Genomic DNA, 26916 nt, shown 5'->3' with positions numbered 1-26916 from the left:
GGCAGAAAAGGCTGAAAAACAGAGAGGGCTGTTTCTACCCGCCCCTGCAGGTGGGCTCAGGCACCAAGCAGTGCTTCCAGAAAGGGCCAGTGAAGGAGGGGGCGCCCTGTCCGCTGCCACCCGATGGCCAAGCCCAGACACCAGCCCATTGTTTGTTGTCTGTGGGACTGCGACCCAAGGGTGGGGCTCTGACCGCGCAGTGTGGAGCATACAGCAGTCTGCTGCTGCAGCCTCTTCCCAGCAGGGCTTCTCGTGGGGGCGGGAAATAAAGGTGACAGTGTTGGGACAGTCAGACTTCCAGCCACTACACGACCCGAGGGTGGAACCTCTGTCTCTCTCCTGAATCTCAGCGGGAGCCCTCTGGCCCGGGCTCCGTGCAGTGTGAAGCGAGCCTTTCCACCTCTGCTTGTCACCCGCCAGAAGGAGCAGGTCTCACAGGCTGAGAGGAGGGATGCTGTAGCTGCCCGACGTCCACCCTTGGGAGGGAGGACAGAGAGAGAGAGAGGAGATTTCAGGAGAGGGAAAAGGACAAAGGCGGAGGGTGGCGTTGCCTGAGTGAGGTACTGAGGCCCCCAGGGGCCAGGAAGGCAGCCTTAAAACGAGGGGATGCTGAAACAAGGGGTCAGGTGGCCACTTGTCACCCAGGGGCAGCTGCATTCCTGGTCCCAGAGGGGCCCAGATCCTCTCCCCAGAAGGGGACGGGCCCCATGTTGGGCACTGCAGAATATGTTGCCAACCAGGGTTCTTGGCCTCCTTGATCAGAAGCCAGATGAAACATTCAGGTGCGGCCTTCTTGGGGCTCCTGCTGCAGCGGGGATCAGAGGGACACAGACAAACAGGTTCCCTTGGGCCCTCCCCACTCACTTTCAATCTACGGGTGTCCTTTGCCCCAAAGTGGGGCTCTTGTGGGCAGCCTGTTGTAGGCTCTGGTTTCTTAATCAAGTCTGGCACTCTGTGTCTTCTGATTGGAGCATTTAGTCTGTCAACTTTTAACGGAATTATTGGTAGATATGCATTTATTGCCATTTTAACCTTGTTTTCCCAGTTGGTTTTGGATTTCTTCTTTGTCCTCTTTGTTTTTCCTGTTGTGGTTTGATGGTTTTCTTCTGTATTAGGTTTTCTTCTGTATTATACTTGTGTTCTCTTCTTGGTTTATGAATCTCTTGTATGTTTTTCATTTGTGGTTATCATGCTTTTCAAGTGTTAACCGCATCCTATATCTGCTTGCCTTAGGCTGAGGGTCTAGCACATTCTAGGAAATGAACAAATACATATACATTTTCTTTCCTCCCTCACATTTTATGATTTTGATGTCCTTTTCTGCATCCTTATGCTCATCCTTTTGATGTTTTCACAGTGGTAATTATTGATACTGACCAGGGTTCTTAGCCTTCCTTAATCAGTGGAAATTGACTGCAGGCCAGATAAGAAATTCAGGTATAAGGCTTTATTCAGGCTTCTGTGCCGGCTGCAGGAGTGAGTGAAAACAAATAACACGCTCCCTCGCGCACTTGCTCCCCAAGTGGGGGACAAGCTTGTTCCTTATATGGGGTGAAGGTAGGGGTGTGTTCAGGGGTTCAGTGGGGGGTGGCTTAGGTGGTTTTGCCCACCTCTCTGGTGGTGTTGAGTACACTGAGGGCATGCACAGTACCTGCTTTTCTCGAGACACCCAGGTTTTGTTCTTGGCTCTTCAGAAATAACATCTTTTTTTTTCTTTTTGCCTTTGTTGTATCTTTTGGTCCCGAATTTGCCCCAACTGTACACACACAGGGTTGTTTTTAGTCCCAAGTATTTGGTAGCTTGAGGAGAGGTGTGTGCAGGGCCAAGCTTTGCAACACTGCAGCAAAGGGTCCCAGGTCCCAGGCCTGTCTCATGACTTTCACAGATGGCGTTTTATTTTTTTGTTTTTAATCTGTATACTGGCTTATTTAGGTGATTTGCTTTCCAATTGTGAATTTCTATTCTCTACAGATTCTTACTTTTCTGTTTAGAGAAGACCTTTCTATATGTTGGGCTTCCCTAGTGGCTCAGATGGTAAAGAGTCTGCCTGCAATACAGGAGACCTGGGTTCGATCCCTGGGTCAGGGAGATCCCTTGGAGAAGGGAATAGCAACCTTCTCCAGTATTCCTGCCTGGAGAATCCCATAGACAGAGGAGCCTGGCGGGCTACAGTCCATGGGGTTGCACAGAGTCAGACATGACTGAACGACTAACACTTTGAATATCTCTTTCACGATATATTTAACATTGCTATATTCTTTTAGTTTCTGGTTGTCTGAGAAATTGTCTTTCCTATTCTAAATGATAATTCTGTTGGGTAGACTTTCTTAGGTTGCAGATTTTTCCCTTTCAAGACTTTGAATATATCTTGCCATTCCCTTCTGGCCTGCAACTTTTCTGGCTGCAACTATCAGAAATCAGCACCCCACTCCAGTACTCTTGCCTGGAGAATCCCATGGGCAGAGGAGCCTGGTGGGCTGCAGTCCATGGGGTCGTGAAGAGTTGGACACAACTGAGAGACTTCACTTTCACTTTTCACTTTCCTGCATTAAAGAAGGAAATGGCAGCCCACTCCAGTGTTCTTGCCTGGAGAATCCCAGGGATAGGGGAGCCTGGTGGGCTTCCATCTATGGGGTTGCACAGAGTCAGACACGACTGAAGCGACTTAGCAGCAGCAGCAGCTTTATGGGGGTCCTTGCTGCCTTTGTTTTTCTCTTTCTACCTTTGTAATCTTTTTGTTTTTAACTTTTGCCATTTTTTCAAACAGTATGTCTTAAGTTTACTTTGTCTGAGAGCTTCTCTGCTTCCTGTACCTGAATATCTGTTTCCTTCTTCAGGTTTGGGAAGTTTTCAGCCATAATTTCTTCAAAAACATTTTCAATCTCCTTTTCTCTTCTTCCCCTTCTGGAATCCCTATTATCCATAGGTTGGCACCCCTTTGATTGTCCCATGGGTTTCTTGTGGGCTTCCTCGGTGGTGCCAGTGGTAAAGGATTCCCCTGCCAGTGCAGGAGATGCAAGAGTCGCGGGTCTGGTCCTTGGGTTGGGAAGGTAGGAAATGGCCAGCTCCGGTGTTCTTGCCAGGAAAATTGCACGGATAGAGGAGCCTGGCGGGCTACAGTCCATGGGGTGACAAAGAGTCAGACACGACTGAGCGTGCACGCACTAGAATCTACCGGGTTTCTTATATTGCTTTCATTTTCTTTTAAAATTTGGCTTTCTGTCTGCTGTCCTGAGTGGGTAATTTCCATTATTCCAATCTTCCAGGTCACTTTTTCATTCTTGTGCATTATTTATTGTGCTATTCATTGCCTTTAGTTCATGAGTTTTCTGACTTTTTTTGGCTCCGCTCTGCAGCTTCTAGTTCCTTTTTATAGTGGTCTTCATTTCTGTTGACTGATGTGGTGGTTCTGTCACCGTGTGGTGCCCAGCTCTTTGCACACCCGTGGACCACAGCATCCAGGCTTCCCTGACCCTCACCATCTCCCGGAGTTTTCATATGCACACTCATGTCCATTGAATCAGCGATGCCATCAACCGTCTCATCCTCTGTCCCCTTTTCTTCTTCTGCCTCAGTCTTTGCCAGCATCAGTTTTATCCAGTGAGTCAGCTCTTCACATCAGGTGGCCAAAGTATTGGAGCTTCAGCATCAGTCCTTCCAGAAGGGTATTCAGGATTGGTTTCCTTTAGGATTAACTGGCTTGATGTCCTTGCAGTCCAAGGGACTCTCAAGAGTCTGTTCCAGCACCACAGTTTGAAATCATCAGTTTTTCGTCACTCTGCCTTCTTCAGTGTCCAGCGCTCACATTCGTACATGGCAACTGGGAAGATCATAGCCTGGATTATGTGGACTTTTGCTGGCAAAGCAGTGTCTTTGCCTTTTACCACACTGTCTAGGTTTGTCATCGCTTTCCTGCCGGGAAGCAGTTGGCTTCCAGTTTCATGGCTGCTGTCACCATCCACAGTGATTTTAAAGCCCAGGAAGAGGGACTGCGTCAGTGCTTCCACCTTTTCCCCTTCTGTTTGCCATGAAGTGATGGGACTGGATGCCGTGATCTTAGTTTTCTCTTAACATTGAGTTTTAAGACGCATTTTTCACTCTTCTGCTTCACCCTCATCAAGTGGTTCTGTAGCTCCTCTGCAGTTTTCTTCCATTAGAGTGGTATCATCTGCATATCTGAGGTCAGTATTTCTCCAGGCAGTCTTGATTCGAGATTGTAACTCATCCAGTCCAGCATTGTGTATGACGTGGTCTGCACATAAGTGAAACAAACAGCCTTGTCGTACTCCTTTCTCAATCCTGAACCAGCCAGTTGTTCATACAGGGTTCTAACTGTTGCTTCTTGACCCACATACAGGTTTCTCCGGAGACAGGTAAGATGGTCTGGTGTTCCCATCTCTTTAAGAGTTTTCCACAGTTTGTTATGATCTACACAGTCAAAGGCTCCAGTGTAGTCAATGAAGCAGATGTTTTTCTGAATTCTCTTGCTTTCTCTGTGATCCAGCGAATTTTGGCAATTTGATCTCTGGTTCCTCTGCCTTTTCAAATTCAGCTTGAACATCTGGATGCCCTTGGTTCACATACTGCTAAAGGCTAGCTCGGAGGATTTTGAGCATAACCTTACTAGCATGGGAGGTGAGGGCCATTGTCTGGTGGTGTGAACATTCTTTAGTTCTGCCCTTCTTGGGAATTGGGATGAGGATTGACCGTTTCCAGTCCTGTGGCCACTGCTGAGTTTTCCAGATTTGCTGGTGTATTGAGCACAGCACTTTCACAGCATCATCTTTTAGGATTTGAAATAGCTCAACTGGAATTCCATCAGCTTCACTAGCTTTGTTTGTAGTGATGCTTCCTAAGGCCCACTTGGCCTCACACTCCAGGATGTCTGGCTCTGAGTGAGAGAGCACACCACCATGGTTATCGGGGTCATGAAGATCTTTTTTGTACAGTTCTTCCGTGTATCCTTTCCATCTCTTCTTGATCTCTTCTGCTTCTGTTAGATCTTCACCATTTCTCTCCTTTATTGTGCCCGTCTTTGGATGAAATGTTCCTTTGATATTTCCAGTTTCCTCAAAGAGATCTCTAGTCTTAGCCTATCTGTTGTTTTCCTTTATTTCTTTGCATTTTTCATTGAGGAAGGCCTTCTTGTCTCTCCCTGCTGTTCTCTGGAACTCTGCATTTAGTTGGGGGTACCTTTCCCTTTCTCCCTTGCTTTTTGCTTTGTTTCTTTCTCAGCTATGTGTAAAGCCGCCTCAGATAACACTTTGCCTTCGTGCGTCTCTTTGGGGTGGTTTTGTTCGTTGCGTCCTGTACAGTATTACAGACCTCTCTCCATGATTCCTCAGGTGCTCTGTTTACTAGATCTAATCCCTTGAATCTTTCTGTATTTATCACCTCCACTGTATATTCATAGGGGATTTAAGTCATACCTGACTGGCCTAGTGGTTTTCCCTGCCTTTTTTAGTTTAAGTCTGAATTTTGCTATGAGGAGCTGTGATCTGAGCCACAGTCAGCTCCAGGTCTTGTTTCTGCTGACTCTACATAGCTTCTCCATTTTTGGCTACAAAGAATGTAATCAGTCTGATTTCGGTACTGATCATTTGGTGATGTCCATGTGTAAAGTCGTCTCTTGTTTTGTTGAAAAAGGGTGTTTGGTTTTACCAGTGTATTCTCTTGGCAGAATTCTGTTGGTCTTTGCCCTGCTTCATTTTGTACTCCAAGGCCAAACTTGTCTGTTACTCCAGGTGTCTCTTGACTTTCTACTTTTGCATTCCTGTCCCTTATGCTGAACAGGATATCTTTTTTTTTTTTTTTTTTTTGGTATTCTAGGTTTTCTAGGTCTTCATAGAACTGATCAACTTCAGCTTCTTTAGTATTGGTGGTTGGGGCATAGACTTGGATTACTGTGATTTTGAATGGTTTGCCTTGGAAATGAACTGAGACCATTCTGTCATTTTTAAGGTTGCACCCAAGTACTGCATTTTGGACTCTCTTGTTGACTCTGAGGGCTATTCCATTTCTTCTAAGGGGTTCCAGCCCGCAGCAGGTATAATGGTTGTCTGAATTAAATTCTCCCACCCCCGTCCATTTATTTCACTGATTTCTAATATGTCAGTGTTTACTCTTGCCATCTCATGTTCAGCCACATCCAATTTACCTTGATTCATGGATCTAATATTCCAATTTCCTATGTGGTACTGTTCTTCACAGCATCTGACTTTACTTTCGTCACCAGACACACCCACAGCTGAGCGTCATTTCCTCTCTGGCCCAGATGCTTCATTCTTTTTGGAGCTATTAGTAATTGTCCTCTGCTCTTCCCCAGTAGCATACTGGACACCTTCTGACCTGGGGGCTCATCTTTCAGTGTCAGATCTTTTTGCCTTTTTACACACTTCATGGGGTTCTCACAGCTAGTGTGTTGGAGTGGATTGCCATTCCCTCCTCCAGGGGACCATGTTTTGTTAGAAGTCTGCACTGTGGCCCAGCCATCTTGGGTGGCCCTGCACGGCACGGCTCACAGCTTCGCTGAGTTACACAAGCCCCTTTGCCGTGACAAGGCAGTGATCCTTGAAGGAGACTTCTGTCAATAACCTTTCTTAATTCCTTGAGTGTTTTCATTATCTCCATTTTGAAATCGGTGTCTGTTAGGTCTTTTTCATTGTTTGCTCTTTCTGGGGATTTCTCTTGATCATTTAACTGGGAGTGGTTTCTCTGCTTCTTCATCCTCTTGCTCTGAGTTAAGGAGAAACGGTTATCTCTGTTGGAGCAGGAGTCTTGGGGGCTGTTTCTATGTGGGCGTTGCCGTGTAGCTTGTGCCGTGTAGCTTGTGCGGGTTTACTATAATGTGAGGGCTGTTTTTATTTTTGTGTGTTTGGCTGAGCTGGCGTGCAGGATCTTCAGTTGCAGCAGATGGGGTCTAGTTCCCTGAGCAGGGATTGAACCGGGCCCCCTGCGTTGGGAGTGCTGAGCCGTAACTGCTGGACCACCAGGGAAGCCCATGAGGCTGTTCTCAGAGTGCGCCTGTTGACTCTTTCCTCAGCATGTGCTGGGCGTTCTCCCCTTGATGCAGGGGGTGTGCAGATGCGGTGGCCGGTGCCAGGTAATGGATTTTTCAGTGGCAGTGGTGGCTCGTGCACAGCCCAGAAGCTTTGTGATGGGAGTGGAGGCAGCATATGACCGCCCCTGGAGGCTGGGAGGGGGTGGCCCACAGCTTGACACTGCTCCTGCAGCCCAGGGGCGGCGGCGACTAGTGACGGCTCCCGGAGCTTGTCCAGCTACCCGCAGCCGCACGCAGGAAGAAAGGCTGTGATGGTGGGGCCTCCCCTCTGCCATGCGCCCCCACACAGGGGTGCCTGGCCTCTATGGCGCCTCAGGCTTCTTCCTCAGAGCCCATCGGGTGTGGCCACACCAGACTGCAGCGCCTCGTGCTGTGTCCACACAGCGCCCCCCGGCCCCATCCCCAGGCCCGCTCTCTGAGGGGTGCAGAGCCGTGGCACTGACCATCTGAGCGGGCCTGGCTGTGCTGACCGCCACAGACCAGACCATGCTCTGCTCCGCTCTGAGGCTCTGAAGCTCCCCCTCCATCCTAGCGATCTCCCTGCTGGTGAGGGGACTTCCCAGCACGCAGGACCTTTCCTCTTTGGCAGCTCCCTCCCTGGGGCACAGGTCCAGTCTCATTCCTTTCTTGCTTTTTTTTTGTCCCTCTCGGTTACATGGAGATTTTCTTGCCCTTTCAGAGGGCTGAGGCCTTGTGCCAGCGTTTAGTAGATGCTCTGTGAGAACCCTTCCCGTCTAGATGTGTCTTTGATGCACCTGTGGAAGGAGATGAGCTTCGCCTCCTGGTGTTTCACCACCCTGGATGGCTCCTGTATCACACGGTGACCTTTTCATCTGTTTAGGGAATTCCTTCTCACTCCGGGATAATTAAATCATTGCTCTTTTGTTAGCTCCTAAAATGCTTATACGTAAATCTCTTGTCCACCTGGGATTTAGTTTTGGTATATGGTGTTATATTCACAGTTTCTATGTGTCTGATTGCTCCATATTACATTGTTAACTCTCCGTTTGTTTGAATTTATCCAGTATTTTTTGCTCATAATTCTTTTCCTCAGACCTTTCATGGTGTATGGACCTACTTCCTCTTTGAGTGGGGCCATGGATGGAAAGCTTTTTGTTTTGTCTAATCCATCTTTATTTTGATAAGTTTCTTTGCTGGCTTTAAAATTTCAGAGTTGCAGTTACTTTCTCTAAGTGCATTGAAGGTGTTAATCTACCGATTGTTGGCTCCTCTTATTGTTGAAAATTCAAGTGTTAGTCTTTTTTTTTTTTGGCCTCGCTGTGCAGCTTGCGGAGGTCTAGGGATTGATCTGGCACCGTTGGCCGTGAAAGTTCGGAGTCCTAACCGCTGGACTGCCAGAGAATCCCGTCAGTCCTGTGTTTTGTTACTTTGTGGTGGTCTCCTCTGTCTCTTGAGTGCCTTTAAGGTCTCTCTTTGGTATTCTGTTTGTCTCAGGTGTAGATTTTGTTGGGCTTCCTGGAGCTGAGGCTTGGTATCATTCATCACTTTTGGGACGTTCACTGATACTTTATCTTGAGAGTCTTCAGTTACTGTCTCTCCCTGTTTCCCAAACCTTCTCCAATTTTAATTACATATTTATTTTCCTTCACATTGCTTAAGCTTTCATGTTTTCATGTCGTCAGTCTGTGCTCCTGACAGTTCCACCTTTTAATGGCCTTGCCAGCTTTTTCCACTCTGTTCAGTTGATCTTGATTTTTAAAGATGTATTTACTTCTGACTTTTTGACTGTGGTGGATCTTTGTCGCAGCACGTGCGCTCTCTGCGGTTGTGGTGAGTGGGAGTGAGTGGCGTCCAGGCTCCTCGCGGTGGTCTCTCTTGTTCCCAGCACAGGCTCGGAGCGCGCAGCCGTCGTTAGTTGCAGCACGTGAGCTCAGCAGTTGTGGTGCAGGGGCTTGGTTGCTCCGTGGCACGTGGGATCTCCCTGGACCAGGGATCAAACTGGCGTATTTGACTGCATTGCAAGGTGCATTCTCAACCACTGGATCACCAGGGAAACCTGGATCTTTATTTTTAATTTCAATTTTTGTATTTTTTATTTTTAGACATTTTGTTTGTTTTTTTTTTGAAATCTCTGTGATCATTTTTTAATATGAACTTTAAAAAATTCTGATTTTAATTGTTAAGGTTGAGTCAAAATAAATCATTTTCCCCATTGTTTACCATGAAATTCTTACCTTTATCCATTAGTATATTAAAATACAAAAGACCTTGTGTCACATGACCTTGCCAGGGTGCAGATAAAGACAGTTCTACTTTTTTCCTTTCATATTTTTACACTGTTTGCTTTCCTTGCCTCGCTACAATGTTTAGAACCCACAATACAATGTCAGATAGAATGAATGAGCGTGGGAGCTGTTATCTTTTTCTGTTTTGTGGAAAGAATGCATTTACTGTTTCAACATTAAACATGATGCTCCTTGGAGGTTTTTCTTTGATAGGTTTTTCAGATTAAGGAAGTTATTTTCTATTCCTAGTTTGCTGAGGGATATTTTTTTTTTTTTTACTGCGCCACACAGCATGTGGGATCTTAATTCCCCAACCAGGGATTAAACCTGCACCCCCTGCGTTGGAAGTGTAGTCTTAAACCAGTGGATTGCCAGTGTTAAGACAGTCTCTGAGAGTTTTTATTTAAAAATTGTTGTTGTCAAATTCTCTTTCTGTGTCTGTTAAAATGATTATTTTTTCTCATTTATTCTGTATGGTGAGATTTTCCAAATGCTAAATCACCTTACGTTCCTGGCCTAATCTCGTCTTGATTACATTATTTCTTTTTTCATATTGCTGAACTTAATTTGCTAATTTTTTGTTGAGAATTTTTGTATCTGTGGCCCACAAGGATATTGGTCTAACTTTTCAGTGTTTTCTCGTATTAGGGTTAGGGTAGGGTTATGCTAGCCGTGTAAAGTAGGGATTACTGTCTTCCTTTATTTTTGGAAGTTTACGTAGAGTTGTTTCTGTTTGTTTTTTCTTCCTATTTTTTAAGTTGAACTATAGTTGATTTCAGGTGTACAGCAAAGTGATTGTTAAACACACACACACATTCTTTTTCAAATTGTTTTCTGTTCTAGGTTATTACAAGATATTGAAGATAGCTCCCTGAGCTATAGATTAGGTCCTTGTTTATATCTGTTAATCCCATACTCCTAATTAACCCCTCCCTACCCACTTTCCCCTTTGGCAACCATAAATTTTTTTTCTATGTCTGAGTCCTTCTGCTTTGTAGAAGTTCATTTGTAGTATTTTCTAGATTCCACGTATAGGTGAAATGAATTTTGTCTTTCCTTGATCATTGTGATAGTCTGCGACTTACTCTGTGTTTTAATACCTCCTAAGCACACTGACATGCTTACTGTTTTATCATCTTTACTGGAATTTTCAATCTTTAAAACTTGGCAGATACTGACTTTGTGATTTCTTCTGGGTTCTAATTCTTGGTGCCTAGTTTTGAGCACAGAGGTCCTGGTTCTTTACCTGTGAGGAATTATTTGAAGTCTGAATTGAAGATGAATTTCTCCAGAGAGAATTTGCATTTGATTCTAGGAGGGACCTAGAGGAACAGTCAGCCCTGGAATCAGTTTAGATTAAAACCTCCACAGACTTTGCAGGCAGCCTGCTTCGCGTGAATCCTGGCTGTAGAAGGGGGCACGTGACCGCCTGTCAGCGTCCCCATCCCACCCCATTCCTAGGCTGTTCAGAGTCTGCACAAACCGAAGTTCCTGAATCCTGCAGTTCCTCTGGTGTCTTAGTTTATAGAGCGGTTCAGAGCTCTTGTTACTTCTCTGGCTTCCTGCTTTAATCTTTTGGCAATTTCTTGTTGCATTTTGAAAGATCCGGTTTGAAAGATTAATTCTATCTTATTCCTTCTTTGTGTGTGTTTTCAGCAGGAGTTTTCCACATCTCTAGCTCTGGTGCTTGGTGCTCTGGGGTGCAGGGAGGTGTTGGTGGGGGGCTGCTCCTGACCTGTGTCTTGTTTTCCAGCTCTCCGGGAGATGCTGCATAACCACTCCTTTGTGGGCTGCGTGAATCCTCAGTGGGCCCTGGCACAGCATCAGACCAAGTTATACCTTCTCAACACCACCAGACTCAGGTAAATCGGTACAAACGAGAGAAACACAGAGCTGCTAGGAGGGTGGTCCTGGAGACAGAGGCAGGAGATGCTGGGGAGAGCAGGGTGACAGGTGGAAAGGGCCCAGCTTCAGAGGCAGACCCATGCGGCTTCTCACCCAGGCCCAACATTTACCATTTATGTGACCGTGGGCAAGTCACTTTGATAACTGAGTCTTGGATTTCTCTTCTGTACAAGTGGGGTATCACCATTAATTCACAGGGTTTTGTGAAGGTAAGATGACGTGCTGTGAGCGGGTGTTGAGAGCTTGGAGCTGGTGGGGTATTCCAGCCTGTGTGGTGTACAGCAGGGGCTGCGGGCTGCTCTGCAACACCAGCTCTCAGCTGCTCAAATCCAGCTGATTGGCTTTAAAGCTGGGATCAGGTCCTGTGACGCAGGGGCCGATTGAATTCAAGTAGTGGGGGAGGGAGGGCTGAGCCCCTGGGAGACTTTGAGGGAGAAACCCGCCTCTAATGGGCCACTGCGCTGAGGAGGGAGATCAGATCAGTGCGGCCTCCAGGGCAGGGGAGGGAGGCAGGGGAGGGGCGAGAGGGCCTGACACCACCTCTCCTTTCAGCTTTGGGATGGAGCCAGGGCCTGTTCCAGCCCTGAAGAGCCAGTGGGGTCCATGAGCACAGGATGGGCCAACTCGGCAGCGCCCTTTGCCCAGCACGCAGCTGGTGCCATTTATAGTTGTCTCCAGGGATCTTGGAGGACGAGCTCCTGTTGAGTCTAGAGCCTCTATTAAATATGATCTCGAATCGGTAGTTCAGGTGGACGGTGCTGCCACCCTCCATCGCTGGACACCGTCACTTGGCCGTCGTGGGACTCTGTCCTGCTGAGATCCCACGTGACCTCCCTGCGCTAGAACTGCCCCACCGGGAGCTTGCTGCCGGCACACCTGGCCTTGGGTGCTGGTGACTCCTTCCTCCTAGGCTCGGAAACCCTTAGTGAGCTCAGCTCAGGGCCACTGTCCTGAGAAGCCGTGGGCTCACCCAGTGAGCTCTTACTGGTTATTGGGGATCCTGCTCCCTTTGTTTTTTCTTTGCCAGGAAATCTAACTGCGTGATTTCTAAGATGCCAAATCACAATTGTTTCGGTTCTTTCATGATTACAAACCTAGGCCAGTCCTAGAATCCTAGCTGCTGATAAATGGGAAGAGTTTCCCAGCGAGCGTGTGAACCGGCTGAGCGCAGGGGTTTTAGACTTGGCTTCTTCTGTCCCCACTGACTGACTCTGACCCGGGACCAGCCAGCAGCTCTCCGGGTACCTTGGGGTCCCTGCTGCCGTGCTTTGCCTACTTGGATAATCTAGTCTTTAAACAAGACCTGTGTGGTGCAAATTTCTTTCATAACTGTGGAGTACAGTTATTTCAATTCTGTGTTTCTGCAGGTAGTTCAGTATATTGTACACTTTGCAGCTGCCTAAACCATCCCCCATGCAGCCCGAGTCTGTCCCCTGCCCTCCCCGTACAGCCCATATTTCTAGATGGTGGGTTGTAAAAGAAACGGTTTATACGATTCTTTGCCAGTGGGGAAAAGTGAGCAAAAACTGCTTAACTTCGTCACCACTGGGTGTCAGAACCTTTTACTGCACCAGGAAGGTGGGGACAGAGAGCGGTGTTGGCAGGGCAGGTGGTCTCAGTGCTGTGACCGAGTGCGGAGGCCGCTGCCTCCTGGTGGTGCAGGTCTCAGGACTGCTGGAAAGGCCGCCGTGAGGTAGCGCGTCTTCACCCTCACCGTGTCTCGGGTTCCCTCTCCCATTTTGTCCCTGCCCCTTGGCTCTCAAGCACAGATTCTGCTTTTCCTTAAATTAAAGTCACTTCATTTTTGTTTTCAGTGAAGAACTGTTCTACCAGATTCTCATTTATGATTTTGCCAATTTTGGTGTTCTGAGGTTATCGGTAAGTTTATTTCCTGCTTCTCATTTCTGAGAGTTCAACAGCTGGTCATTTCTGAAAACAGCCCTACCCTGTTATCTTATTTGTTGTTTATTAAGTGTTTTAAAATGTGATTAGAATAGTTTATGTATGAGTTGCATATGGAAGTATCCTTATAATAGTTTTATACAAAGCAGAAGTCATTTGGTAGCCAATTTAAATGTTTATTATTATAGAAACTACTACATATCTACTTAAAACTTAAGAGATAGAAGCAGAAATAAACATTCTCTAAAGCCCACAACCCAGACACAATCCCAACTAACATTTTAATTTAGAATTAAAACTCATACTGTCCATGTAGTTTTGTATCTTCTTTTTACATGTGACATACAGAAAAGCCCTCTGGAATTTTTATTGGGATTGTGTTGAGTGCATACTATAGATCAATTTGGGGAGAAAAATCTATTTCTTAATAGTCACATTTTTTGGATACTATTGAAAAAGGCATTTTTGAAAAACTGTCAATTGTTTGTTGCTATTATAAAAGTACAAGTGTTTTGGTAATTCTCTCTTGCAGCCTTGTTAAACTCACTTATTAGCTGTAGCTTTTTTATTGATTCCAGCAGATTTTCTAGGTATATGACCATAGTATCTATGAGTAAAGACAGTTTTATTCCTTCCTCTCCAACCCCGATGCCTTTTCTCTCTCTTGCTTGAAGAAGCTAAGTCAGGCTAAACGGAAGTGGTGAGACTGGAAATACTCTTATTTTTAGTCTTGGGGAGCGTTCAGTCTTTGACCATGAAGTATGTAGGTTTTTTGTAGACGGCCCTTAGGGTGGCTGAGGAAGTTCCTTTCTATTCCTTGTGTGCTTCAGGTTTTTATTCAGGAAGGGAGGCTGAATTTTTTTCAGATGCTTCCTCTGTATCTGTTCAGATAATTGTATGGTTTTCCCTTTTTTAGTTTGTTGGTATAGTGAATTACATTGATTGGTTTTCATATTTTAAACCAGTCTTGCATTCCTGGGATAAGCCCCGCTTGTACATGATATGTTACCCATTTTATATTTTACTGGGATTGACTTGTTATAATTTGTTCACGACTCTTAACATCTGTATTCCTGCAAGACACCAGTTTGTGGTCTAGGGTTCAGCCACGTCCGATTCTTTGTGACCCCATGGACTGTAGCCCACCAGGCTCTTCTGTCCATGAGCTTCTCCAGATGAGAATACTGGAGTGGTTTGCCACTTCCTTCTCCAGGGGATCGTGCCAGTCCCGGGATCAAACCCCTACCTCTTGCGCCTCCTGTATTGGAAGGTGGGTTCTTTACAACTAGCGGCACCTGGGACGCCCTACTGGTTTGCAGTTTTCTTATGTGGTGTCTGGTTTTGGTATCAAATACTGGCTTCATGGAATGAGTTGGGAAATAGTTATTCCATCTTCAGAAAGAGTTTACAGTTGTTTATGCTTTAAATGTTTGGTAAAATTAATCAGTTGCAGCCATCTGGGCCTGGAGATTTCCTCATAGGAAGATTTTTAAGTAAAATTTTTAGTGGTATAGAGCTATTCATGTTAGCTTTGAGGGGCCTTCGTATTAAGTTTAAAAATACTTGTCCATTTAAGTTTTCGAATTTATTGGCATAAAGTTGTTCATAATCTTTTTTATTGTTCTAATGTCTGTACATCTGTAGTGATGTAACCTCTCTCATTCCAATATTGGTAATTTATGTCTTCTTTTTAACTTAATCAGTCTGACTAAGGTTTGTCATTCTGGACCCAAAGAACTGACTTTGGTTTCAGTGATTCTTCTGTTGTTTTTCTGATTGCCGTTTCATTGATATCTGCTCTCATCTTTCTTTTCTTCTACTTAAAGTGCTGTAAAATTTCCCCAAGTGCTGCTTTAGCACACATTCGGATAAGTTTCCATTTTCATCCAGTTCAGAATACTTCTAAATTTCCTTTTGATTTTTTTTGACCCTCACATTATTTAGAAATGTATTATTTAGTCTCTTATTTACTTGGAGTTTTCTCAGAGATCAAGTATTGATTTCTAATTTAATTCCATTTTTGCAGAGAACATATTTGAATCCTTTTACACTTACTGAGACTTGTTTTATGGCCCATAGTATAATCGGTGTTGGTAATATTCCATGTGCATTTGAAAAGAATTTGTGTTCTGGTCTTGTTGAGTAGAATGTTCCACAAATGGCAGATGTCTCAAACTGTTGGTGATGCTGAAACCTTGTATATACTGATTTTCTGTCCACCGGTTCTGTCACCTGTTGGGGAAAGGATATGGAAGCCTCCATGTAACTGTATGTTTCTCTTCACAGTTCTGTTTTATTCTTCATGTATTTTAAAGCTCTGTTACCGAGTACATAAATGTCTAGGATAGCTAGGTCTTTTTGTTAATTGACTCTTCTGTTGTTACGGAAAAGAGCGAGCAGTGCACTGCGGGTCTGTAACATGTGAAATGTGTTAATGTGACGACAGCAAGTGTTCAAAGGGGAGAAATGGATGAAAATGGAGGCGTACTGTTTTCCACAACAGATTCCAGTCTCCTTCCCAACAGATGATTTACCTGAATGTCATTTGCTTTAACGTACTTTCCCTCCCCCTTGCTTTAGTAAAGCGGTAGGAAGAAGTGATGGCTCAGCCTTGTGAGTTTCTGGAAATACAAAAGCGAGGTCTGTAAAGCTACACAAAAAGAAGTGCCTTCCCATGGCTTTGCCTTTCGCAGCTTTTCAGCAGGTCTTTGTTGGTGACGCCTTCTTTGTTGAAATGGCCATTGGTGAGGAGGACAGCCTTCTTTTGTAGGTTTTCAAGGGTTTTCTTCGGGGGAATTGAGCCATGAGTGCTAGATTTGTGGCTTGTCGCCTGCTGAGGTGGCAGTGGCCTTGTGGGAGTTCAGGCAGTGTTTGGAAGCCCTGTTAACGCTCGCTCCTAACGTTCTTGCCCCTTCCTAGGAGCCAGCACCGCTCTTTGACCTGGCCATGCTTGCCTTAGACAGTCCCGAGAGTGGCTGGACAGAGGAGGATGGTCCCAAGGAGGGACTTGCTGAGTACATTGTCGAGTTTCTGAAAAAGAAGGCTGAGATGCTTGCAGACTACTTCTCTCTGGAGATTGATGAGGTGGGTGACAGCTGTTTTTGTCTCCCTTGTAAGTCCCCCTTGATCTCTGGGACTTGGTTTGCTGTGTTCAGTTGGTGAGCAGACCTAAAGAGCAGGTGGCTCTGCTATGTGCCAGCAGAAAAGGCGCTCTCAGCATTTGCCTCTGCTACCCCCAGGGCCCAACCTGGTCGCCGAGAATAGCAAGTCTGAGGACAGGACCTGGAGCAAGCACCAGGGAGATGGGATTGGTTTAAACTCTAACAGCATGATTTCTTGTCCCCCTTGTCCAGGAAGGGAACCTGGTTGGATTACCCCTTCTGATCGACAACTACGTGCCCCCGCTGGAGGGTCTGCCTATCTTCATCCTCCGACTGGCCACAGAGGCAAGTGATGGAGCGCATCCTGATGGCAGCCCTGTGGGGGGATGAGTGTCGGGGCGCAGGGGGGTGCGGGCTTGCAGCTCCCCATTCATCTGTGATGCAGAGGAAAAGGGTAATGAGGCTAAGGCCCCTCTCTTGCCCACCCACCCCAGCAGTACTCAGTAGCTCCAGTCTACAGCTTTAATGCCTAAAAATCATGCGTACTTTTTAAGTCATCTGTTATCTCATTTAGAAATGAAATGTGTTTAAAGCATGTACATATGTTGACGTATTGAATTCTCTCTTTGGACCAGGTGAACTGGGATGAAGAAAAGGAATGTTTCGAAAGCCTCAGTAAAGAGTGTGCGCTGTTTTACTCCATCCGGAAGCAGTACGTGTCTGCAGAGTCAACCCTTTCAGGCCAGCAGGTATGAGGGCGACACACACTGGTGCTCCAGAACTGGGATGGCCCTCACGCGAGCCCGCCCCGCTCTGAACTCCTGTGATCCAAGGCACATCAGCGTTAGCACAGTGGTCGGCTCTTACGAATTTTATCTCCTTCTGAAATGCTGCTGGAAGGTACCTCTAGAGTGATCTCACTGTCAGATGTACAAACAAGCCATTGTGGTGAGAAACAGATGGGCTCCAGGGTTCGGGGGCCCATGTCCCCACTGTGAGCCTGGAGTGTGCGGCCACAGCCGTCATATCCTGGTCAGTCCCCACCTCTCTGGCGTGCGCCCCACTCTGCCTCTGACACTGCTGTGCCAGACGGACCTGGCTGTAGTGAGCCAGGTCCCTAGCTCTTCTGAAGGGAGGTCCCTGGGTTCTTCCTGTTTCCATGTCAGATGACAGCGCTTTTCAATCTACAACTATTTCGGAGGGTTTGTTTGGGTGAGGAGAGGTGACTGAAACACAGGCACACCTTAGACATTTTGCGAGTTCCGTTTCAGACCGCTGCAATAAAGCGAGCTGCACAAATCTTGGGGTTTCCCAGTGCATATAAAATGTTATGCTTACACCATCCTGTGGTCTGTTAAGTGCAATATATAGCATTGTGTCTTAAAGCCAGTATATATGCCCGCATTTAAAAATGCTGCTGCAGAGATGCCACCAATAGACGTGGTGCAAGGTTGCCAGAAACCTTCGTGTTTAAAAACCCACAACAGTCTGCAAAGTGCAGTAACACAAGGTCTGCCTGTGTTGTCTGCCTGTGGTGTCAGACGGACATGTAGTCACTGTAGCCACATAACCGTCTTGGTGACGGCACCCGTCCTCTGAGGTGATGGGCTGTGCTCCATTCCAGGGCTGAGGATGGTGAGGGACAGTTGCGTGGTGTGTTCAAAGGCTCCCAGAGCCTGTGTGATTTTGGAGTGTACGTCCTGCTGCTGCTGTTCAGGCGCCACAGTCAGGAGGAGACATTGCTTTAGATGCTGCTACAGTGAGCACAGTTCCTGAACGGAAACAGCTTCCATGGGGGGAAGCATCACAAGAGCCCTGGCTCTTTCTCTTCCCCGCTCTCGTTGCTGTGCTCAGGCCTGCGGGATCCCTGAGAGGCTGGCCTAGCAGAGAGAATTCTCAGGCATGAGGTCACACAGCCCCAGATAAGCCACCACAACTCCCCAGGCCTGGCGTACACGGGGATGTGGAGTCTACCTTGTCTCTTCCAGAGTGAAGCGCCTGGCTCTACTGCAAACCCCTGGAAGTGGACTGTGGAGCACGTCATCTATAAAGCCTTCCGCTCCCACCTACTGCCTCCAAAACACTTCACAGAAGATGGGAACATCCTGCAGCTTGCTAACCTGCCTGATCTGTACAAAGTCTTCGAGAGGTGCTGACTGTGGTCGTCTGGGACTCTGGGATGGTCTGTTCTTCCTTTTGTGTCCTGATGTCGGTAGGTGGAACTTTCACCTCACGCATGCCTTCTCACTAGGCGCACTGCTTCATGTGTGGCAGATTGACTATAAATAAATAGCCAAATTTGTCCTGAGCATGATTAATTTCATTGCAAATGAAATCCATTTTTACCTAGTGTATACCTGATTGTGTTCAAGACTCCCAAAAATAGTTTGAAAGCCTCCTGGACATCTGATAAGAAGTCTAAATGACCTTGAAAATTTTATATAGATCATGCATTGATTTCTTTTTATATTCTGATGAATTTCTAATATCAGGTGATAGACATTATGTTTTTTAATGCTTTTAAAAGGCACCTGAGCCTATAAGAGACTCTGATGGTGTTGTCAGTTCAGCTTCCTGCACGGTCAATCTATTAGTACCTTTAATAACTAATTAGTGTAAAAAAAAACTGAACAGTCCTTACACAGTGCGTAACAGGCATGAGTTTTTAAGTTAGCCTACTTTGTTAATGGCTATCAATAATACCAGCATATGATAAAGGCATTTCTAGGCATTTTTCTTTGAAGGATGTTATAAAAATACAAACTTGAGTTATCTGCCATTAAAAATAAATGTGCAGTCAGCACTGGGAGGAAGAATATCTGTAGTTTGGAGGTAAAGTCCAGCTCACAAGGCTCAGTGAAGAAATTTCTGCAGAAAAGAACAGAAGAATCTTATCTTATGAGAAGTGGAGCCATTCCATTTGGAAAAGACAGGGACGACAAGGATAGGCTGCTCTGGGAGGAGCAGAGGCTGAGTGAGCATGGGTGGAGAGGAAGAGGGACTCCAAGGCCTCCAGCTGGACCACACAGTATGTCGGTTCCAGGTATGGGATTCTAGGATGAATCTGCATCTCAGAACACGCCTCGCCACCGCCCACTCCCATATACCACCTGAAAGAAAACTTACAGGAAATCACCTCAATTCAGGACATTGGTTTCCATATTTTAAAAACAGAGATAGATAATTATTCTAAAGAAGAGAATAATTATTAGAGATCTTATTCATATTTAAGTTAACTTTATTACCTAGTTTCATGTCTAATTTTATCTTACGTGGCTTTAATTCATTAGACTTCCCCCGTATTTTTTGTGTAAACACGTTGAAGATACAATAATCATTTCCATAAAACCACCTCGATTCTGAGAACAACAGAGAATCACAAATACTGCAACATGGCTACACACTCCACGGCAAAATCCTCTTGAACTGGGTACCTTTAAAGATGAAACCAAAGTTCTTAAAAGAAATTCTATATTTCAGATAATTTTTCCTTAAGGAGAGCAGAGGGGTTGAGCTCGGAGGGGCGTGACTGCCACGATTTGTTTTAAAGGCTCCTTTTAACAGAACGAATGTGTCAGTAGCCGACTGTAGTCAGCAGAAGGGTGTGTTTAACAGACTCTTGAGGCCGACCTCCGCCTGCCTGGCCTGCCCGCCCTCCTGCTCCATCAGGCTGGTCTGAGGTTTCATTCCACAAATAAGCAGCAGATGAAATACTTTACAAGATACAGCACAGCTGATGTGAAGACTAAGGACCCTACTCTTACTTTAAGAGCAACAGGCCCTGGGCGCCCCTGCCCCATGCAATAAAACAAGTTTTATATACACTCCCCATTATCCTTTTCTAACATTTTCTTATATAAATTTAAATATCTTACAAAAAAGGCTTTTTCCTCCAAACATACAAATTTGAGTGAAACATATATTCCCCACCTGTGAACTTGTTTCTTCACTAAATATAAACGCTACCTGATATTAAGGGTAAGTGTCTCTTGGCCCCTGGAGATCACTGTAGTCTGAATTGCACCGTGGAGAAGGCACTTGTGTTTCTGAGGTCTCCAGGAAGTATCTCAGCGGGGGCCGAGCCGCTGTCCTCCAGAGCCGGGCCCAGTCACTGAGGTGGCTGGGGAAAAGTGGTGAGTAAACTTGATTCTAAAATTACGGAAATAAAAAATAACGGCATGGACTAGTTCTCAGTCTAGAATCAAACTACACACACAGTGTTCATTCATGAAGATTCAAGCCTGTTTCATCCTCTCATAAATTAGAAAATACAAAGGTGGCTATCTGAATGACAAAGCTCAAACAGTCCTGAAAGGGGTCTGCGTCCGGGCCGGGGGGCAGCCCCTCGGGGGCGGGCGGGGCCCTACTGCTGGGCCAGCAGCGCTGTCCTGTTGGCCTTCATCTTCTCCAGCCGCTTGGCCAGGTGGCTGTTAGTCATCTCCATCTCCTCGATCTTGTCCAGTGCTGTTCGGAGCTGCGGACGGGAAGACAGCGGTTACTTCTCACGGTCAGAAACAAAGCCCGCACAGGCTTTCCTCTGCACTCTTGGGGAGATGGAATCACTGCCAGGCGGGGTGGTCTTCACTTTTTTTTTCAGCCAGCCAGAGGTGTGAATCAGTGGTGTCGAGAGACAGGGCATACAGACATAGACCTCATCTAAAACAAAAATGAAACCTTTTTCTCACCAGCTGAGCAAAACATAAAAGTAAATGGCAGTCCCCGTGCAGGTCGGAAACCAACACAGAGTATAGGATCCCACTGCTGTGTCACTGAAGATTGGAGCCAGGATGAAATTCCTTACACAGCAAAGAATGTGTTTCCAAAGGAGCTTTTCTTTTTAGGAACGTATCTCAAGAAGCATAATAAAGTAAGTACCTCTCTTTGTAGCTTCCTCTTCTCTGCTTTCAGCTCATCCTCGACTTTCTCTGCATTCTCAGCAGCGGTTTTGTATCTCAGCACCTGCCCCTCCAGGCGGCTGATCTGTAAACACAAGAACAGTTCTGAGGGGCTGCCACTAGGAGCCACCGGTTTTTCTGCAGCCAAGATGCAAACACGACGTCATGACAGATTCCAAGTAAGCTAACACTAACGAGCCCCCTCAGGGCGAGTCAGAGGTCCTCTCAGAACCCAACTGCTATTTATAAACCAAGAACTGTCATCCCTTTAGAGGATGAGCTGTGCAGTCATTACAGGGCCAGTTTCCCATGTTCGGTTTTATGACGACTACATTGTTTAAGAGCCACAGTGACATCACGGGAGGAGACGCCCCGAATGGAGAAGTCATTAGGCTTTCTGAAATGTGCAAGAAGGGAATATATTATAAAGTACCATCTTCTTGAATTGGCTCCAAGAAATGGAAGTATAGCTTCAGTCTTCCTTCATAGAGAAGGCTGAAGTTCCCTGTGGCTTCTCCACTTTAATATGGAGCTTTTCTACAGATCCAACTGCAGAGACAGCTCAAAGAAACCTAGGCACTCACGGGGTTAGCCGCTGATGCAGGAAGCAGGTGTGTTGTCAGGGGGACTGATAGCACTTGGCACCACACACAGGAAGGACTTACACTTTGCTCCAAGGTGGTTATATCCTGTTCCGCTTTTGAAAGCTTAAACTTGTATTCACTAATTTGTCTGTTGGCGTCTCCTAGAAGAGAAGAGAATAATAAACCTCTTGCAGAGATGTAGGTGTGACGAGAGGCAGTGAGGCCCGCCTGCTGCCCGGGAGAGGGCTGTGCAGTGCAAAGCACACAGGCAACCGCAGCAGCTCCCTGCACCCCAGTCCGGGCACATCTATGCCCCAGGACGCTCCAGCACTTGTACTACAGCACCTAGAAGAAATTCTGATGCGTGCAGGTAGAGCTCGAAGCAGGGAGCCCCGCTGTGAAAACAGCAGGGCCCCTGCCTGCGTCCCCGGTGGCCCCACGGCCGGGGCCCTTGTCCCGGCTCCCCTGACCCCAGGCACCCTGCTCTCCACAGCAGGGCCCCTACTCCCACCTCTGATCTCTGAGTCTGACCCAGCCATTAAGGTCCTCAGTTCTCACCTTCTTCATGACCCTCCATAGGTAACGCTTCTCCTTCCTTTGTTGCATTTTTTTTGCACTTAGGACATTATCATGTTTCCCTAACATTATACAGAACATAGGACAACACAGGTCCACGTGTATGTCTCAGCTGTTTGAATGGACCTCCGTTTCCAGCTAAGTGCTCCGGACATAATGTATGCTTAATATTTACTGAAATAAATGCTTTTCAGTAGTATGTTGTGATAATGCGTTAGGGATAGAGCTGGGAATCATTAGCTGTATATCTGACCTAGAAGCAAACTATTTAAAACAAGAAGTTTAGAAATCCTAGGGGAGAAAAATTCCTTCCAGCAATCCAAATTTAACAAAAACATTAATGGCAGTAAGTTCTAATTAAGCCTTTGTCCAAAAAGGCCTACATGGCCTCACTCAGAATATGTAGATGGAAAGGTCATGGAGGAACCAGTGTTTTAAAATAAGTTATCAGCAACGCCTTATTCAAACTGGAAAAACAAAAGTCTCCCCTGTGTGGATTATACATTCTCCATATACAGATGTCTCCCTACTGCGGAATACTGGGAATACAGTAGGTGTTTTACAATATTCAGTAATATGGAGTCAAAACCAGAAAGGCAGGAAAACTGAATTTAGGTAAACTGAATGGACCTTGTGGCCTGTTTTAAATTCCATCTAATAAAGTTAAGACTATTTCTGGGAAAATTCTGAAACCACTCTGCAGTGGTGTGAGTTAGTTCCGAATATATCCCTTCAATCATCTAAGATAAACTCCCCAGAAAAACTTATCAGTAGGAAGGGTGCTTACAGATGACACAGGAATGTGAAAAAGGACAGTGTCACGATGTCACTAGCTGCAAGATGTCCTAGAAATCATGCCACCCAGAAGGGGAGAGCACCACCCAGGAAGCACGCCAGCTGGAAGCAGGCTCTCGGTCTGTGACTGACTGGGACAGCTTTTCTGGTCTACCTGAGGGCTAAGCTTTGGAACCACAGGCTCGAGCAGCCCGCGCACAGCCCACCCAGGGGAGCGTGCCGGCCCAGCCTTACTCTGCATCTCGATGAGCTGCAGGTCCGAGCCGTTCTGGAGCTCTGCCAGGTCGCCCGCTGTGCCGTCGCTCCTGGGGCACTTCTGCCGCTCCTCCTCCAACTGCAGCTTTAGTTTTCTAATCTGAAGAGGAAGTAAAGGCTCATCAGTGAGATCCAGCCTCAAATGAAACGGATGCTTGGCCCTGTGGCCACACCTTAGAGTAAGGCCACAGATGATTCACTCAGAGACCCTCTCCACTGTGCTCAGGTGCTGGAGGTCGGCTGTGACCAATGTTCAAATGGAGTGAGCTCCAGGACCAGGGGTCCTAATGAAAACAGCCATAAAAAGAGCCATATTTCATTATTTGTGTTCATCTGTAGAAAAGCACATCTTTGGGTATTTCTAAATTTTTGTTTAAAATGGAAAATCCCACGGCAGTTAGATGTTTCTTGTTCTGATTTGAGAGTGAAGTCAAATATTCTTATTTAGAAAGCTGTATACAGAAGTAATTGGAAATGTATTTTTGAGTTTGGCTATAAAACTTACCTTATTTTACCCAAAATAAAGGCCATTTATAGCAGCTTACTCATTAATAGCCCCAAACATGAAACTGTTGAAATGTCCATCAACAGAAGGATAAAGCAAATAGTGGTCCATGTATATACAATGGAATCACTGCTTGGCGAAAGCAGCAAATATACCGCTCACACATGCAGCAAAACGCTGACTTTCAAGCTAAGCACATGCAGCGCAAAAACTCCAGCAAATACAAACTGAAGAGACAAAAAGGTACGTTGGCGGTTTCTGGAGAAGGGGAGGAGGTGGGAGAGGAAGGAAGGTTTGCAAAGGGACACAGGGACTTGGGATTTCTGCATGCTTTTACCATGCTGATGGGAGTGAGGTTTCACAGGTTGCTGTCCCCACAAAGTTCGTTTAAGCCCAGTGCCTCACAGTGTGATCTTATTTTGGAAACAGTCACTGCAGAGGCTCTCAGTTGAGATGAAATGATACTGGAATAAGGTGGGCCTTGAGTCTGGTATGCCTGGGGCCCTTAATCAGAAGAGTGCCACATGGCCAGAGGGGAGCCGTGTGACACAGAATGCTGTCAACAAGCCCAGGGGCCCAGCGGCCCGCCGTCTAGAAGAGAGGCCTGGGAGGCCCCCACAGGCCTCCGGAGGAGGCCGCGCTGCTGACACCCCTCCCTGGGCTCCTCGCCTCCACGCCGGGGGAGCCCCCTGCCCTGCGCCGCCCATCCTGCGGTGCTCTGTCACGGCGCCCTTGGAAACTCATCTACGGGTGTGCATCTGCACATTTTAAGTGTGTGCCCAGGTGGCGCTAGTGGTAAAGAGCCTGCCTGCCAACACAGTGACATAGATGCAGGTTCAGCCCCGGGGTTGGTTGGGAAGGTCCCCTGGAGGAGGGCATCGCAACCCACCCCAGTGTTCTTGCCTGGAGAACCCCCTGGACAGAGGAGCCTTGTGGGCTCCAGTCCGTGGGGGTCACACACAGTCGGGCACGACTAAGCACACACAGCAGCTTGTTTTATGTCAATTATAACCTATCTTAAGTTTTTTAATTTATAAAATAAACTAAAAGATAAACTTGAGGGACTTTGGATTGGGAAAAAAAGAAGGTCCAGCTGGAGACAGCAGTCCCGTGAATGGAAAATAAGATTAGACGGACAGAGATGAGCTGAGGGCAAGCCCTCTAGCCCACCCTGCTTCCAGGCTGCACGGCTGGGCCTGGAGCCTCAGGCAGAAGATGGGAGGCGCTCTCTTTAGAGTTCTGACGAGCCTGAAATACAAGTCCAGCACACCCACATCGAAGGTTCCCAACCAAACAGCCAGCCACATCAAGCTTTACAGAAACTCGGGTGGGCCCCACCAACAAGCTGCCCACCAGCTTTGTAGTAGTCTGCTTTTAAACAGAAAACTAAGTAAATCTACATAAAAGAACATCTGGAATGAAACAAACTACGCAAACAGAAAAAAGTAAAGGGGAGCAAATCAACCAGGCTATCAATATCGTCCAAGATAAGAGAAAGTGCATCCTTGAAATGACTTCAGAACTACAACTCAGTAAAAATAAGGCTAAGTTGAGAACATCTTTTAGAAAGCAGAACACATGAGATGAAAGGGATGGAAAACCAGCAGAGAGAGAGTATCTGGCTTGAGGTCTATTCCTTCCCCCCAAATCAGAAATCAAGGCTCCCCGAATGCCTATAACACTTACCCCAGAGACACAGAAAGCAGAGCCTGCTGTCCTCGTCCGCACGGGGCCACCTCTTGGGCCAACCCCAGGCCTCGCCATGCCTCCTCAGGTCAAAGGTGAGGCTGTGTGCTCAGAGCGTCGACCGTCCTTAGCTCCATCCCTGGGGGCACTGGACCAAGTCTGCCCACCCCACCATGGGGAAGGGTGAGCTAGGCACCAAGACTGAACCCATCCTTTCCGACAGCTCTGCCCTTTCAGCCACGACATCACTACCTGCCTCGGGGCAGCCAGGACTAACTCATCTTCCCTGCCATTCCTCCTCGTGTCCATCTCAGGAAGGCCACCCTCCCTTCCCTGTGCTCGTCCCCAAAGGACCCTGGACGAGTCCGACTCTGTCCTCACTTCCTAACCTTCCCCAAAGCCCCACTCTTGTGCTGCCCCCTCTGGTTACCTTCTGTCATCAGCAGCCCCTCCATCCCCTCTGCAAGTGCCCATCACCCCAGCCTGCTCCCCCTGAGGGGCAGCTTCCTCGGCAGCCCCGCGCCCCTGCTGAGCCCGAGGACGGATCAGGGTCCCCTGCTCTCCTTGCTGTTGCGTACTCGTCTCCCTCTGGCTCCCCTGAACTCCTAATGCAGCTCCCAATCACATCTCTGCTTTACAAATGCTCATCACCACCATCACCCCGCACTCTCGTCACCACTGTAGCTCCTAACTCTCATACCCGCAAGGTTATTCCCGCCTGAATTGTTGGCAAATTCAAAATCCATCTGGGCAGAGGATCTCTTAAAATCAATCCCTCCGTTTCTGGAACAAGGATCTTGCCATCTACCCCATCCCACCTGCAGCCACTTGCTCCGTCATGTACTAGATCTCTTGACTAGACACCAGCCAGCCCTACTCAATGCAGTCCCATGCATCTTCTAACCACTACTCTTGATCTTTCCAGTTCATTCTCTCTGCACCCAACTCCAAAAATCCTTCCACCCCACGGGCTGCTGCTGCTAAGTCACGTCAGTTGTGTCCAACTCTGTGCGACCCCATAGACGGCAGCCCACCAGGCTCCCGTCCCTGGGATTCTTCAGGCAAGAACACTGGAGTGGGTTGCCATTTCCTTCTCCAATGCATGAAAGTGAAAAGTGAAAGTGAAGTCGCTCAGTCGTGTCCGACTCTTTGCAACCCTTGATGTCTTCTTGGATTTCCTATAAAGCTCCTTACCCAGCTTAATCTCAAGGCCCATCATCACTCTGGCATATGTCTGCCTGAGTCTCCTCACCTGGTGAAATCTAACACTCTGCCCACTCCATGCCTACACCTAAGCTGCTAAATGTGCCTGGAGAAACTAAATGCTTTCACACAAAACACCAAACCGCATCACTGAACTTTCATAATACTAGGGAGAAAGGAGAGTATAGGCCAAGCTTCCAGAG

The 26916-nt window shown here is 46.9% G+C and overlaps 2 protein-coding genes across 7 annotated transcripts in view; one reads left to right on the top strand and one right to left on the bottom strand.

The window, feature by feature from the left end:
• The window catches only part of MLH1 (mutL homolog 1), an 84352-nt gene extending 65900 nt beyond the window's left edge, over positions 1-18452 (top strand). For 3 of the 6 annotated variants that reach the window (XM_068982034.1, XM_068982032.1, XM_068982037.1), the window contains 6 exons: positions 11060-11168; positions 13026-13089; positions 16033-16197; positions 16467-16559; positions 16850-16963; positions 18203-18452. In XM_068982034.1, the coding sequence (XP_068838135.1) occupies positions 11060-11168; positions 13026-13089; positions 16033-16197; positions 16467-16559; positions 16850-16963; positions 18203-18370 (713 nt within the window). In that variant the 3' untranslated portion in view covers positions 18371-18452. The remainder of the gene's footprint in view (positions 1-11059; positions 11169-13025; positions 13090-16032; positions 16198-16466; positions 16560-16849; positions 16964-18202) is intronic. The other 3 variants (XM_068982035.1, XM_068982033.1, XM_068982036.1) reach the window with 3 other exon arrangements.
• Positions 18453-19480: 1028 nt separating this feature from the next.
• LRRFIP2 (LRR binding FLII interacting protein 2) overlaps positions 19481-26916 on the bottom strand; it is a 108688-nt gene continuing 101252 nt past the window's right edge. Inside the window, exons 25-28 of the mRNA XM_068981625.1 lie at positions 23299-23419; positions 21775-21854; positions 21090-21194; positions 19481-20688 (exon numbers count right to left, since the gene is read on the bottom strand). Of these exons, the coding sequence (XP_068837726.1) occupies positions 20578-20688; positions 21090-21194; positions 21775-21854; positions 23299-23419 (417 nt within the window). The 3' untranslated portion in view covers positions 19481-20577. The remainder of the gene's footprint in view (positions 20689-21089; positions 21195-21774; positions 21855-23298; positions 23420-26916) is intronic.

The sequence above is a fragment of the Capricornis sumatraensis genome, chromosome 10, assembly GCF_032405125.1.
Source record: "Capricornis sumatraensis isolate serow.1 chromosome 10, serow.2, whole genome shotgun sequence".
Taxonomy (NCBI): domain Eukaryota; kingdom Metazoa; phylum Chordata; class Mammalia; order Artiodactyla; family Bovidae; genus Capricornis; species Capricornis sumatraensis.
Note: the sequence above shows the minus strand (reverse complement) of the source record. Positions and strands in the feature narration are given on the sequence as shown.